The sequence below is a fragment of the Triticum dicoccoides genome, chromosome 5A (assembly GCF_002162155.2).
Source record: "Triticum dicoccoides isolate Atlit2015 ecotype Zavitan chromosome 5A, WEW_v2.0, whole genome shotgun sequence".
In the NCBI taxonomy this organism is placed as follows: domain Eukaryota; kingdom Viridiplantae; phylum Streptophyta; class Magnoliopsida; order Poales; family Poaceae; genus Triticum; species Triticum dicoccoides.
The window spans coordinates 419,474,604-419,489,701 of record NC_041388.1 but is presented as its reverse complement, the minus strand read 5'-3'; the positions used below and the strand labels follow the sequence as shown (position 1 = coordinate 419,489,701).

The window sequence follows — 15,098 nt, the reverse complement described above, 5'->3', positions numbered from 1 at the left end:
TGCGACCAGGGCGGACTCGGGATCATGTCCTCAAAATGCATGAACATTGCCCTTCTGACTCGGTGGCTCTGGCAGATTGCCAACGGAGATGGTGGTCTGTGGCTCCATATCATTTAGCAGAAATATCTCCGCGGCCAGCCTCTCGCCTTCTGCCAGCGGTCTGGGGCTCCCAGTTCTGGCAATCCATCATTCAGCTCCTTCCTGTCCTCCAGATCGGGACCTCGATCGAGATTGGGTCCGGCACCGCCACGCTGTTCTGGTTTGATAGATGGACTGGCGACAGCCCCTTGCGGCCCGCTTTCCGGACTTGTTCTCCATCACGGCGGCCCCGCGGATTTCCGTCGCGACCGCCCTTATTGACTTAGGGCAACTCGCGTTCCAGAGACCTTTTGGCACGGCTGAGAACGTGGACTGGCAGGAGCTGCTTGACTGCATTGCTCTCCACGAGCCAGATCTCATGACGGAAGATGACCGCTCCAGATGGTGACTAGAGCCTTCTGGGCAATTCTCCACCAAATCTCTCTACATGACCATCGCCCCCTCGCTTGGCCATGAGGCGCTCACCTCCATCTGGGAGATTCGCCTCCCCCTGAAAATTAGGATCTTATTGTGGCAATGGATTCGCGGTCGCCTCCCATCCGACATAGAGGTCCTGAAGCGCAATGGCCCTGGGGATGGGCGTTGCCCGCTATGCGGGCCTGAAGAAGATTCGAACCATATCTTCTTCACCTGCGTGTCCGCGCAGTTCCTATGGAGTTGTTTCTGCAAGTTAGTGGGTGGAAGCTGGGACCATAACAACTCCCCCGCTCTCTTTGCCGAACTTCAGGCGATCCCACTCGCGGCGCGCCACATTAGGTGGCTGGCCATTGGGGTGCTTACCTGGACGCTGTGGACTGTTAGGAATAAACTTGTGATTCAGCGTATATCTATTCGTCATGCTACTGACGCTTTGTTCAAATGGTTTGGTAACTTGCAGCTTTGGCGGCCGCTTAGCCATCCCAGGGAGAGAGACGCCATCACCTCCATTATCACCCAGCTTCGCGCGATGGCTCTCCGGATGGCTCCACCGCTCCCCCCACCACCACTGGAACCAGATTAGATCGTCGTCTTCACGCCTCCGCCACCGCCATGTTTGTGTTGTTTCGCCGCTCGTTTGTGTTGGGCTTGTTGTGATGTGCCCACAGCTGAACTTGGGTCTGCCTATGTTTGTGCGTGTGTGTGTTGGACCTTGCCTGCGGTGGCTTTGTGGTGTGTTCAGTTGTGACCTTGACTCTGTATGATTGATGGTTGCTTTATTTATAAAGCGGGGCGAAAGCCTTTTTTGGCAAAGTACAAGACATGATCATGTTCGTGGAGGGGATCTTATGGCATGTACAATGGTGTTATTTTAGGACTGCCACGTAGGATAAATGATGAGGTGGAGGAGATGATCTCTTAGCACAATATGTCTCATCATATTTTCAGAAATAACTAGTTATTGAAGATAAGGCTAAGAAATGACCCATTGTAGACATTTCTTTTTGTCATCTCTAAATTACATGCAAGACTTAAAATGAGACTATCTTATCAACCATTGTACATGCCCTTAAGTTATGCTAACTAGGTTAAGGACTTGTAGTAATATTTCTATTTATATTGTTGCAACGCATGGATATTTTTGTTGGTAAAAGAAACCGAAATGAATCGGTAGCGCGCAGACTTGAATGCCTCGTCACCCAGCCGCCCGCCGCCGCCGCCGCCCTCCCTCGTCGTCCCCCCGCCGCCAATATATGGACGGAGAGTAGCAGATCCAGCACCCGCCGATCCCGTCTGCCCCAGCCAGCCCCCTTCGCCCCCGCCGTTTCCCTCCGCCCCTGCCGTGTCGCGAGCTGGAGCGGGAGCTCCTCCAGCTGCGAGGAGCTGGCTATCATGATCGAATGGGGAAGGAAAAGATAGTGTGGACTACACAGGAAACTGACTAGTGACCATGAGGGGCTTCAGTGTGGTCACTTGCACCTACTCCAGTGAAGAAACACATCGTCGTGGTCATCTGACTCACGAGGAGTCCCGACCACGTCATGCCCGGGGCCGATGGGGCGGCCGGTTGTTGCGGGTAGGGGGAATAGCCACGAGATCGTTCAGCCCTTCCTTACCGAGTGACTCTGATGAAGAGGCACTGTCCTACTGCTAAGCAGCGACGACCATGCCAATCTTGGTGACCCTCTTCTCCAGATCCGGATATCAAGCGACTAGGTCGTCGAGCTTGGCGGTGTAGGACTTGACAGCGGCCGTGTTCGTGCGGAGGTCGACGCAAAAGTCCTTGAGCGCGACGTTGAACCACTAGAAGTACTCCTCTTTCAACGGATCAATGGCTTCTAGATGAAGACGAACCCGCTGAAGGCTCCTGGTCTCCATGAATTGTGATAGCGCAAGAGGAAGGAGTGGTGATTGGTCTCTAATACCAAATGTTATGATTCCAGTGGCCTTTCTGTGTATGTGTTCCACATTCTGATGAATTTGAGTAGTTGGTAGCGATTACAATCACAAATTCGGGTTATACAAATGAGGAACAAAACAAAATGAACACGAAGAATAGCAAGTTGTGTCGTAACCACTTTATCCTGGTCCACTGGATGGCATCTTCTTTCGTGTGGATGGGAATAAGTAGCGAAGAGACTGCGCTGGGCCTAAACTACACCTAGTCGGGGCCCAACCACACGAGAGTTGGCCATGCGACCCTGATCGACGAGTTGGCAAGGTCGCTGCCAGCTGGGGCCGCCATGTCAGGGATGGTGACAACATTTCAGTCACCAAGTGTTTTCCTTTTTGAAATGGAACACAACGATTCCATACTTCACACAGGTCCAGCCATAGTGCTGGGCAAGCGGCAGTTACCAAGTTGGCAACAAATATATGGATGGAAGTTTGGCAAGACAATTAAAACAGAGAGGAGGGGAAAGGAACCTCGCCAGAATTTTATGGTGAAACAAATACTTGCCCAAAGCTAAACCATTTAATCGTTCCTCCCAAAAAAGGAAAAGCTAAACCATTTAATCAGCACAGCCAAGTTTTGGAACACTACAATTAGCGTGATAACAGCATGCCCAGGAAACCAAGGCCAGCGTCAGCGAGGAGCAAGATCTCTCTCGTCTCGAATTCCACCCCGTAATTTCCTCACCTACCCGCACGTCCCCGTGCACGTACCCCCTAAACCGTTTTAGCCTTTCTGCTTCCTCCCTCCTCCCTCCCGGCTCCTGCCATTCGAAATCTGACTTTTCCAGTTCTAGGGTTCTTCTCTCTCAAGTCTCAACAGCACGCCGCCTTTCACCAGACAAAGAACAAAGTTCCATCCGAGGGATGTCGAGACCGGTCCCGAGGAACGACGTGGAGATCGAAGGAAGATTCGTGCTGCTGGAGCTCGGACCCCATGAGCAAACCAAGAGATCCAGGAAAGAGTTCTCTGTCGGGAAACGGAGATGGTATTGCCGCTCCTCCTATATATTTGCCTTTATTCTTCGTTCTTCAACAAAATTCTTGCAGCGGACGGGTTTTCGGTTGGTATTTTTGTTCTTTCCAAGTGTTCCTAATCGTTCCGTTTGAATTGTGCAGGCAACTGTCTGCGGTCCGAGTCGACGAGCATACTTCGGTGACGCTTTCGACATCTTCACTGTTTTGGGACAAATGCTTGGCTTCCGTTACCCTAAAACTGGTGCTCTTTCCTGAAAATCAACCGGTGCTAATTCATAATCGTCAAGGTAATATTTTCTTGTGTGAACTATGGTTAGCACCGATCAATGTGTAGTTTGCAAAATATTGTAGGGTAGCCTATTTCCCCTATCTTGCTATGAAATGTTCTCCTCAGACGACGGATAAATAACTAGAGCCGTCCGATCTAGAACCGAGATTTGTTCGGGTATACAAAAATGACAGGATCTTTATCAGGCCGTCATTGACACTTGAGACTAAACACTCAACTAAATGTCTTGTACTACTTCATAAAACTAGATATATTGTAAACTACTCTTCTCGGGTCTATTTATTGGTGGATTAATCACTCTAATCATGTTGACTCTTTCTGGTGGATTAATCACTCTAATCATGTTGACTCTTTCGTTACAAACAATGTGTATGACATGATACTTATCCGTGGCCTACCTGTTTGCAATGTTTACTCCATATCGTGGTTCTAAATCTCAAACAATATACTGTATTTTTTTTCTCTTTTTAGACTTTGTATTTTCCACATACATGCATTTGCAATTGGTAATTTCGAACGGCTTTGTATCACTTATTTTACGTCTTTAACATGGGCAAAAAATTTCTAACATTACTGACAAGTAGTACACACATGCAGAAGTTGACCTACCTCTCAATGGTCCTCATACATGGACAGTGACAGATGGATGTAAATCTACAAGATGCTTGGTTGAGATCGAGTTTCGCAACATTACTGAGGTAAAACTCACATATTTTTTCTTTTCCTTTTCTTCCTTAAAGTACAGATGGCTATTTGTCAACTTCTAATATTATACTCCCTCGGTCCGAAAATAAGTGTCTTAATTTTTTACTAACTTTAGTACAAAACTGTAATAAAGCCGAGACACTTATTTTGGGACGGAGGGAGTAAGAGTCTAAGTCAGTCCCTTAAACTTTCTTTTTCCGGATACTCTTGAGCTCTCCGGATATTGTAAGAGTATAAGTTAGGGACTAAGACTATTCGACATCATAATTGAAGGACTTTCTGATGGTCTAGGGATAAGAAATGTACATGACACAAAGTTGAAGAGATTCAATGATAACTTCCTCATTCCTCTGATTGTGCAAAGAGATGGAAATCACGAGATTAGGGCTCACAATAGAGAGAGAAAAAAGTCACAATGGAGAAATGAGGAAGACACAAAGTAACTTCACCACCATCTATGAGTAGTCTTTAGCCTAAATCTGGCAATTTTGAGATTCAGTAAAATACAAAATAACATAGAAAAACAGAACACCCACAAATTCTACTATATATCACCTGAGTTTGTCAGTGTGATCGAATTTGGATTTCAAATTATAATGTTGTCAAATTATTTAAAATAATGTTCCTTTACCAATTTAATTTACATCACATGGATGATTGTACTTAAAGGCTAGATTGCGTTGAGTTTAGAGAGAATATCCCTCATATATGAATGGGACCGAATGTATGTCATTGCCCGCGCACATCCGTTTCTTGCTTTGTTTAGATGATTTATTGTCTGAATAAAGTGGAACCTTAAGGACAACATTGCAGCAGCAGCGCATATTACTGCTAGTGTAACGAACTAACGATGCAGTTTTCTGTATTACAGTATGGCAAAACAGAATCCTTTTTGCGCTCTACACAAATGAGGACGGCGTCAGTGGAGCAAGCCCAGTCTGGCGTCGCGCGCATGCTGCGAGAAGGCATCCTCACCGACATCACCGTCAACACGGCCGGCGGCAGCATGAGGGCCCACCGCGCCGTCCTGGCCGCGCGGTCGCCGGTGTTCCTGAGCATGTTCTCGCACAACCTCAGGGAGAAGGAGCTCTCCACGGTGGACATCTCCGACATGTCCATGGACGCGTGCAAGGCCCTGGTCCGCTACCTCTACGGCGACGCCAGGTCCGAGTGGGAGCTGCTGGAGCACCGGAGCGAGCTCGTCGCCGCCGGCGACAAGTACGGCATCGCCAACCTGAAGAAGGCCTGCGAGGAGAGCCTGAGGGAGGACGTGGGCGTGGAGAACGTGCTGGACAGGCTGCAGATGGCGCACACCTACAGCCTGCCGGCGCTCAAGCGGACGTGCGTCAGGCTGCTCGTGGACTTCGGGAAGATGTACGAGATCCCCGAGGACTTCGAGGCGTTCATGGCGGCGGCAGACCAGGACCTTGCTGACGAGATCCGCTCGACCGCAATTCTCAGAGGGAGAAAGCTCGCGGCCAAGGAGAAGAAACCTGCAGCTAAAAAGACTCGGCGCCCCAGTGTGAGGAAGTCTCCGCCTAGCAAGGCTTCAGGCAGCAGCATTCCGGCTAGGAGGTCCAAAGTCCCGACGTCCACGCCTAAGCTGGATGCGAGCAACACCGCGGGAGGTAAACGGGGTCGCCGGCGGAAGTCCACGCCAAGCCAGGATTCCGATGGCGGCGCTCCGGATAAACGAGCCCGGCGGCTCAATGTCCGGCTTGCAGGCGACGAGTGGGCCAAGTGAATTGTGCCCGCTTCGTCTGTTACAAGATTCCCATTCTAGGTCTGCAAGTGTTTGCTCAAACGTCTGTGCAAGCGGTTCAATGTCGGGGCTTTGTAGGCGATGAGTGGGCTAGATGAGTACTGCATTCCCGGTTCGTGAATTGCATAAGTATAAATTGTGTTGCCCAAGCTTTGTGCATCAGTGTGTGATGGATTGCATGTTTCCTTTTTTTGTTTGACAAAAGATTGCTAAGTCCATTTATGATCTGTATTTTTTAGAAAAAATACACATGCCCGACTTTATAAATAAAGCCATGCAGAGTTAATAACCAACACAACAATGTGAGGATGCAAAGTTAACCACCGACTACTGCAGAAATCCCCGCTGCTTCTGCTACCTAGGCGAGAAGTCGTGCTCTTGTCTGGAGGTTTGCCCAGCTCAACGCTTACATCGACGTTTCCTCCATATCCGGGTGCTGCCTGCGATGTTTAAAGTCCTAGGGTCGGTCCTAGGCCATGGCAAAAGGCCTAGGGCCCAATACATCTACACACCCAAATAATTTTTTTAAATGTGATTTAAAGAACATAACGGCGGAGTGGGGGCATATGCCCCCCACCTTCCGCGCACACTTAACCATGTTGTATTTATTCAATAGTTATTTATGATTAAGTACATTTATTTTATAAACATTATTTGCATCATATAATCACATATAAATGATGTATTAAGACTTTATTTGCTAACTAAATTACAACTTTAATGTTTATGCCTTTATAATAATTATACTCCCTCCGTTCCATAATGTAGTGCCTATAGATTTTTGCAAAAGTTAAACACTACAAACTTTCATTTTATTTATAGAGAAAAGTAGGTACATCATTGAATATACCATGAGTTTTATTTACGCAATATGTTCTTAAAAAAATTGCGTGCACAATATTTGGTTTATTCCTCTAAAATAGTGTTACAGTATGCTAATACAAAAGTAGACACTGTCTGGCACACGGTGCAACCAACATGTGGTGCTACCTCCAGAACGACCAGTATTAGCTAAACAATGAGCAACACAATTTTGGTGATGATCTAATTTCTGCGGAATAAACCTACGCGGTTCCAGGAGCCTCTTAATTTCCAGAATCAAATGTCCATGAGAAGATTTGTCCAATGACTCGTTAGTTAATGCAGCAACCAGGACAGAATAGTCAGATTGAATAATAATAGGAAGCCCCGTCCTCTGCAAACTGATTGAGATACTTTCCAAGTTCCAACATGGCGCTGATTTCGGATTCTAGAGCATCTTTGCAATGGAAGAGATATCTGTAGGCCGAGATAATATCTGTCCCTACCGAGTCTCTATGAACCATATCCGTACCTGCCAACCCAATTTTCTTGACATAAGAGTCATCAGTTGATAGAGCAACCCATCTAGCTGGCGGTTTAGGCCAGGGTAATTGTTTCTTTCTAACAATGGTAGGTTCAACAGGGAGATCAACCACCGGCATCTTCCCTTTAATAATTTCCCCAATATCGTAATTTGTTCTTAATATACATAACACGTCTGGAATTGCCGTTGAGATGTGATCCATAAGATTGCGTAAAATACCGAATCATTAAAAAATGTCATAAAATATTCAAGGATACATCTCCATTCAACAATTGATAAACATCAACGGTACACATCACCATTAAAGGGGAATATGTCTTATAACAACCTGAATTTATATATGTATAGCACAAATTTTCACTGAAAAGCTGATATCACGATATTCACAATCTTCCCAAACACCCGCTCAAACCTAAAGTGACATCCCTTCTTCTTTTTTGACGTTGTGACATCCCTTCAGTAGTGGCTTGCTTACAGAAGATGTTGCTGGTCAGTAGTTGGAAATTCTTCAATCAGATCTTAATCCTTTAATTTCCCTGGCTAACAAAGTACAGTATGCTTTATTAAAGCAATCAAACGTATAGGCCAGACGGTAAGAAAAATCATTGATAAAAAAACAATTTATGTGCTAAAGCATAGCCAAGTAACCGCCATTTTTTCTTAATCAAATACTCAATGCTCCAGCCAGTTTCCACATAGAAAGGCACATCAAGCAAATCAGCTTTTGTGTAATGTCTTTCTGGAGTACAATTTTTTAATAAAAATTGGACATAACTTAAAATGGGTAGTAAGAAAAAAATTGAGGGTCAAGACCAGCACAACAGAGAGAGGATACAGATGAAACATATTGACAAACCAAGAAAATGTTGTGCTTGTAAAAAGTATTATATGGAGCCCCAATTATGGCCACCGAAAAAGACTTGCTGTAACACGCGCTATGTTCCCTGTCCCCTCAGATCGATGCTGGTTTAACATTTTCAGGGGGAGAACCATGAAGGTTTAGCCACGCGTTGTTTGATGCCAACTCTGACACTTGCAAAAAAAGAAGAGAAAACTGCGGGCAGATTTCGGTCACTAATTAGTTGGCAATAAATATTTTTCATGCGACTCTAAAAAATACATATTGCTTTTCATGCAAGTTTGCAATATAAATGAAATGGAGACGAGGAGGGAAGAAATCTCGCTGGCGAATCAAATATTTCGTGAAAACAGGATGCCCAGGAAACGAATTCAGCGTCAAGGAAGGAACAATATCTCGCTTATCTCAAACCCCAGCGCGTAATTTACTCACCTACCCGCACATCACCGTGCACGGACCCCCTAAACCGTTTTTGGATGGCATCTGCTTCCTTCCTCCTGCCATTCGAAATTTACGGTTTCCAGTTCTAGGGTTACCGGCCTTCTTCTCTGAACAGCACGCCGCCTTTAATCAAAAAGTACATCCGAGAGATGTCAAGATCGACCACGGGGAGCGACGTGGAAGTTGAAGGAAGATTTGTGCTGCTGGAGCTCAGACCCGATGAGCAAATCAAAAGATCCAAGGAAGACTTCTATGTTGGGAGCTGGAGATGGTATTGCCGCTGCTCCCCTTTTCCCTTATGTTCCTTTCTCAACAAAATTTCTAGCGGAACACTATATTCAATTTTTTTAACTCAACACTATATTCTTTGCTGTTATGGTTATACTCTCTCCGTAAATTAATAGTGATCTAAACGCTTTTATATTAGTTTACAAAGGGAGTACACCTTACAAGGATGATTTCCAAACGATAGGGGTACTGCTGTTGTAACTTGTAAGTGCTTATAACAGACTAATCCGATTTCTGAAGGAGCATCCTGCGGTGGTGGTTGTTGTGGGCTAGGATCCCCCAGCATCCGATGATTACGCATTATTTCTATATATTTTTTTCCAAATACTATATGGTTTTCAAATACTATATTTTTTCCTGACCTTTTCGGAGCAAGATTGGGCTCAGCGCTACGCGCTTGAGGCCCAGGTCGAGTCCCTCCTTAGAGTTGAGGAGGAGTACTGGCGTAGACGCGATGGTATCAAGTGGACGCTTAAGGGTGACGTGAATACTCAATATTTTCACGCCTATGCTAATGGCGGTCGCCGCAAATGCGCCATTCTGCGCTTGCAATCTGAGCAGGGGCTCCTTTTGCGGCAACAGGATATCGTCCGCCACATTTACGAGTTCTACATCCAACTTATGGGTTCCAGGGAGGAATCCCGCGCCCGGCTTAGGGCGGATGTGTAGGACCCTGCGTTGCGGGTCACGGACGATGAAAACGAGGGCCTGGGATTGGCCTTTACCCCGGAGGAGATTGACAAGGCGACCCTTGGCATGAAATCCGACACCGCACCCGGGCCGGATGGGTGGCCGGTGGCGATGTTCAAAAGGTTTTGGCAAGTGCTCAAAGGGCCTATTTTTGACGTTTGCAATGGTTTTATGCCGGGTACGGTAGATATCTCTCACCTAAACTTTGGGGTTCTCTCTCTGATCCCCAAAGTTCCGGGCGCGGATCATATTAGGCTCTTTCATCCCATAGCGTTGATTAATGTTCCGTTTAAAATTTATGCTAAGACTTGTTCGACTCGCTTGTCTCCGATAGCTCACCGTATTATTAGTAGGAACCAATCGGCTTTTATTCGGGGGCGCAACATCTTAGAGGGGCCGTTGGCCCTCCAAGAGATTGTGCACTCCCTAAAACGCGCTCGCCAGCCCACGATTCTCCTGAAACTTGATTTTGAGAAGGCGTACGATCGCGTGAACTGGGAGTTTCTCCGTCAGGTCCTCCTGGACCGGGGATTCTCGTCGGTTTGGGTTCATCGCATGATGCAGTTGGTCTCGGAGGGCCAAACGGCGATTGCGGTGAACGGAGAAGTAGGGAACTTTTTCCGCAACAAGCATGGGCTGCGTCAGGGGGACCCAGCCTCGCCGTTGTTGTTTAACTTTGTAGCGGACGCCTTGGGCGCCATGCTCGACAGAGCTCGTTTGGCTGGCCACATCAGGGGAGTGGTGGACAACCTGATCCCGGGGGGAGTGTCACACCTGCAATACGCGGATGACACACTCCTCCTTTTCGAGCCCGACACACACAGTATCGCAACGGTCAAGGTCATTCTGTTGTGTTTTGAACTCATGTCGGGGCTTAAAATCAACTTCCACAAGTGTGAAGTGGTGTCCATAGGGATGGACGCGGCCGAAAGTCAGCGGGTAGCCAACTTGCTTAACTGCAAACTTGGCCAGTTTCTGTTCACTTACCTCGGCCTTCCGATCGCGGTGAAGAAATGTTCGATCGCCGATTGGGAACCTCTCACCTCCAAGGTAGCGGGCAGGGTGTGTCCGTGGAAAGGTAGATTTATGTCTTCAGAGGCTAGACTAATCTTAACCAACTCCAGTCTCTCATCCTTACCTATGTTCGCCATGGGTTTGTTCTTGCTGGCGGATGGGGTACACACTAAGTTGGATACCCCGCGGTCCCGTTTCTTTTGGGAAGGAGCGGGACCCAAACGGAAATATCATATGGTCAAATGGCAGGCCGTTTGCAGAGCTAAAGCCCGGGGGGCCTTGGGATCATCAACTCCAAGCTGATGAATATTGCACTTATGTGCAAATGGATCTGAAAGATGTCTCAGGGTGAGACTGGCCTTTGGATCGACCTCCTCCGTGCGAAATACAGAGAGCTTACCCGCGGCCAGGTCCCTTCGGCTGCCATGGGGCTTTGGAAGGCTAAAATCCCTCTCAAGATCAAGGTCTTCCTCTGGCAACTCTGCCAAGATCGCCTTCCTACCTCTACCAACCTTGCTAAGCGCAACGGCACCGCCTCCGGCCCTTGTGCTTTGTGTGGGGTTCCGGAAGATGCTGACCACGCTTTCTTCCGGTGCTCTTTGGCGCGCTTTGCTTGGAGCGCGGTCCGTGAGGCCGCGGGGGTGGATTGGGATCCCCGCTCCTGAGCCGCGCTAGTGTCTTCTTTGTCATTGGTTCATGGCCCGGCTCGTCGGGTCATGTGGACGTGTGCGGCGGCCATGTTATGGGCTATCTGGCATATTCGTAACAAGTTTACTATTGAGGGCGTATTTCCCTCGCATCCCGTTGACGTTATCTTCAAATGCATCGTTTTCTTGCAGCAATGGGCACCGCTGGGCAGACAACAGGACTCTGATCTTCATCGCCAAGATCTTTGCCGTCTTCGCTTAGTTTACGCCGAGTACCGCGCTCCGTCGTCCGCGCCGTCTGCTGTCGCATAGGGATGGGCAGCCCCTTTTGGTTGTAGTTTCAGCCGAGCCTGCGTGCTCGTTTCGCTAGGCCGGACGTGCCTTGTAACGTACTTTATTCCTTCTCCGGTTGCTGTTTCCAAGACCTGCTCGTCTTTTGTCTGGTGCCGTGTGTTGGTCATGTGGTTGTCATACGCTGCCTATGTTGTGGGCTTTATTAATTTAAAGCCGGACGTCCCTGACGTCTATGTTCTAAAAAAAATTGTGTAGGCACCTATCCGCAGTCCGAACGAACGGGCATACTTCAGTGACGCTTTCGCCATCTTCACGATCTTTTGACAAACACGCTGCCTCTGTTTCCCTGAAACTTATACATTTTCCTGAAAATCGACCGGGCGTGGTCCAAAACCTTGAAGGTAAAATTTTCTAGTGTACACTATGGTCATCCCTTTTGTGCAATCAGAAAAAACAAATTTTAAACTGTTTATGGTTTGGTTCACAAATATAAGAGTAAGTTTTGTGGATCCACGCGTAGTTTGCAGAAATATTGTAGGACAAACTATATATATATGGTTTTTGGTTTTTGGTTTTGCTATTCAATTGATGAATAACTAGTATCGTTCGATCTAGAACAAAGAGTACATGTATACAAAGAATGAGAGGATCTTGATCGGATGGTTATCAACACTCAATACTAAACATTCGACTAAGTGGTTTGTAATTAGCAGACTGCACTTCTTTATCATTAATTTAACCGAAAGGGTTCTGTCTATCAGAGTCTAATCATGTTCACCTTTCTTTTGTGAGTGTGTATGGCGTGATATTTACCAATAGCCTTCTCTTTCCTGCCAGAAAGAGACGCATTGATCAGTCTTGTGAACTAGGTCCCTTAAGACATAACATGCTTAATCACTCAAATGTGGATAACAGTTTCTAATTTCGTACTTCTGGGTTTTTTTACAATATATATGCCTTTGTGATGTTTACTTCAAATCATGGGTCCTAAACCTCAAACAATTTACTGTAATTATTTTTGTCCCTTTTTAGTGTTTTGGACTTTGTACTCCCTCCGATCCGACATAGAGGTTGTGTGAATTAATTCGGATTGGAGGGGGTATCTTTTTCCAAGTATATTGGTGCGCATTTGGTATTTACAAAGCACTCTATTTTGCTAATGTACGTCTTTACTCTTTAACATGGGTGGATTTTTTCAAACGTTGCTAACAAGTAGCACACGCATGCAGTGGTTAGCGTGCCTCTCAACTGTCCTTATACATGGACAGTGACCGATGGATGTAAATCAAGAAGATGCTTGATTGACATCGAATTAATCAAAATGACTAGGGTAAAACTCATATTTCCTTTCCTTCATTTTCATTTTCTTCCTTAAAGCAATTGTGTGAATTTTGAGCTTGCTATCTAAATACATTGAGACCTTAAGGACAGCGATGAAGCAGGAAGATATATTACAACTAGTGTAAAATGAAGTTTTATTTTGTTATACAGCGTGGCAAACCGGAGTCTGTTTTGCGCTCTAGGGAGATGAGGACGTTGGTGGAGCAAGCACAGTCTGGTTTTGCGCGTATGCTGCGAGAAGGCATCCTCACAGACATCACCATCAACGCCATTGGTGGCAGCATCAAGGCCCACCACGCCGTCTTGGCCGCGCGGTCACCGGTGTTCTTGAGGATGTTCTCACACAACCTCAGGGAGAAGAAGCTCTCCAAGGTGGACATCTCCGACATGTCCATCGACGCGTGTCCGACCTTGGTCGGCTACCTCTACGGTGTCATCGCGTCGGAGGACGAGCTGCTCGTGCACCGGGGCGAGCTGCTCGCCGCGAGTGACAAGTATGGCATCGCGGACCTCAAGAAGGCGTGTGAGGAGAGCCTTAGGAGGGACGTGAGCACGAAGAACGTGTTGGAGAGGTTGCAGGCGGCACACACCTACGGCCTGCCGGCGCTCAGGAGGACCTGGGTGAGGCTACTTGTGGACTTCGGGAAGATGTACGAGATTCCTGAGGATTTTGAGGAGTTCATGGACGCCGCGGACCAGGATCTCATCGACGACATCCGTTCGACTGCAACTCTCAGTGGGAGAAAACTTCCGGCCAGAGAGAAGAAGGCTGCAGCTAAATTGACTCGGCGCCGCAGCTTCTAGCAAGGCTTCGTGCAACATTCTGGTTCAGTGCTCCAATGTCCGGACGTCCACGTCTAAAGCTGGATGCGTGCAACACTGCAGCAGGTAAAAAGGGTCGCCAAACATCTCAGCATCTTGCCAGGATTCTGAAGGCGGCACGGATAAACGGCCTCGGTAGCCCAATTTCCGGCTTGCTGGCAGTGAGTGGGCTAAGTGAATTGTGCCCGCTTAATTTGTCAGTTACTCCCCCTGTTCCGAAATAACTGACGTAAGGAGACAAAATTTTGAACTGAAGTATTTACATGATAATACTATACATTGTTGCCTTGTTGCAGCATATTTTCATTCTAGCTCTAGCACATGGTTATTTGCTCAAACGTGTGTTCACGCCATGAGTGTGATGATAATATGATGTTATATGAGCTGCTCAATGTCGTGGGTTAAATGACTTCCTGGTTCATGAATTACATGAGTAAAATTGTGGGGTAACAATTCTGATTGGGTAACCGACGTGACTCGGGTCGGTCGCCTCTAGCGAGAGCTATGACTTCGTATATTCATTTGCACGCAACTGCATCATTATCTCTCTCTCTCTCTCTCTCTCTCTCTCTCTCTCTCTCTCTCTCTCTCTCTCTCTCTCATGCAACATTTTCTTTTTGAACCAGGCTCTGCTCCTTTTCATTAACAACTTAATCAGTACGAGAACAATGTCTAGGAAGGGAAGAAGGAAGAGTGAGTTCAACACATTGGCAAAAAAAGCCACTGCATGTGCCAAACACATGTCATAGGGCAAAAACCTATCAACAGCAAAACCTACATTTAGGAAAGTTTCTCATAGGGCAAAAACCTATCAACAACAAAAATATCTGATTTTTAAAAGGAATCTTAGCAGTCACAGCGAGCCAAAAGGCTCTCAAGCAACACATATGAGGCAGATTGGTTCATGCATGCTACCTATACTGGTACAATAATTTTTCCACTTTAACTAATTGAGCACCAAAAAGGAAGAGATGCACATGAGCGGAGCCGTGTCAAAGTGTACAATCCTAATTTTATGGCCTCATGCTTTATATAGCACACAAGTCCAAGATCAAGTCGTTGAAGTAGGACCGGCCGTCCCCGACCTCCCATGTTCTCAATCTCGGCCTTACCATTTTTCATCTTGGAGTACCGGTCGCCATTATGGTGTATGT

The 15,098-nt window shown here is 46.8% G+C and overlaps 1 protein-coding gene and 1 pseudogene across 1 annotated transcript; both read left to right on the top strand.

Moving 5' to 3' along the window:
• Window positions 1–3,199: 3,199 nt before the first annotated feature.
• Window positions 3,200–6,309, top strand: LOC119297490 (BTB/POZ domain-containing protein At1g55760-like). Its single transcript, XM_037575262.1, has 4 exons — window positions 3,200–3,458; window positions 3,589–3,734; window positions 4,334–4,434; window positions 5,313–6,309. Exons 1-4 carry the CDS (start codon window positions 3,337–3,339, stop codon window positions 6,183–6,185), a joined length of 1,242 nt encoding a protein of 413 aa, XP_037431159.1. The 5' UTR covers window positions 3,200–3,336; the 3' UTR covers window positions 6,186–6,309.
• A 2,688-nt stretch (window positions 6,310–8,997) lies between these two features.
• Window positions 8,998–14,122, top strand: LOC119299657 (annotated as a pseudogene).
• The last annotated feature ends 976 nt before the right edge of the window (window positions 14,123–15,098 follow it).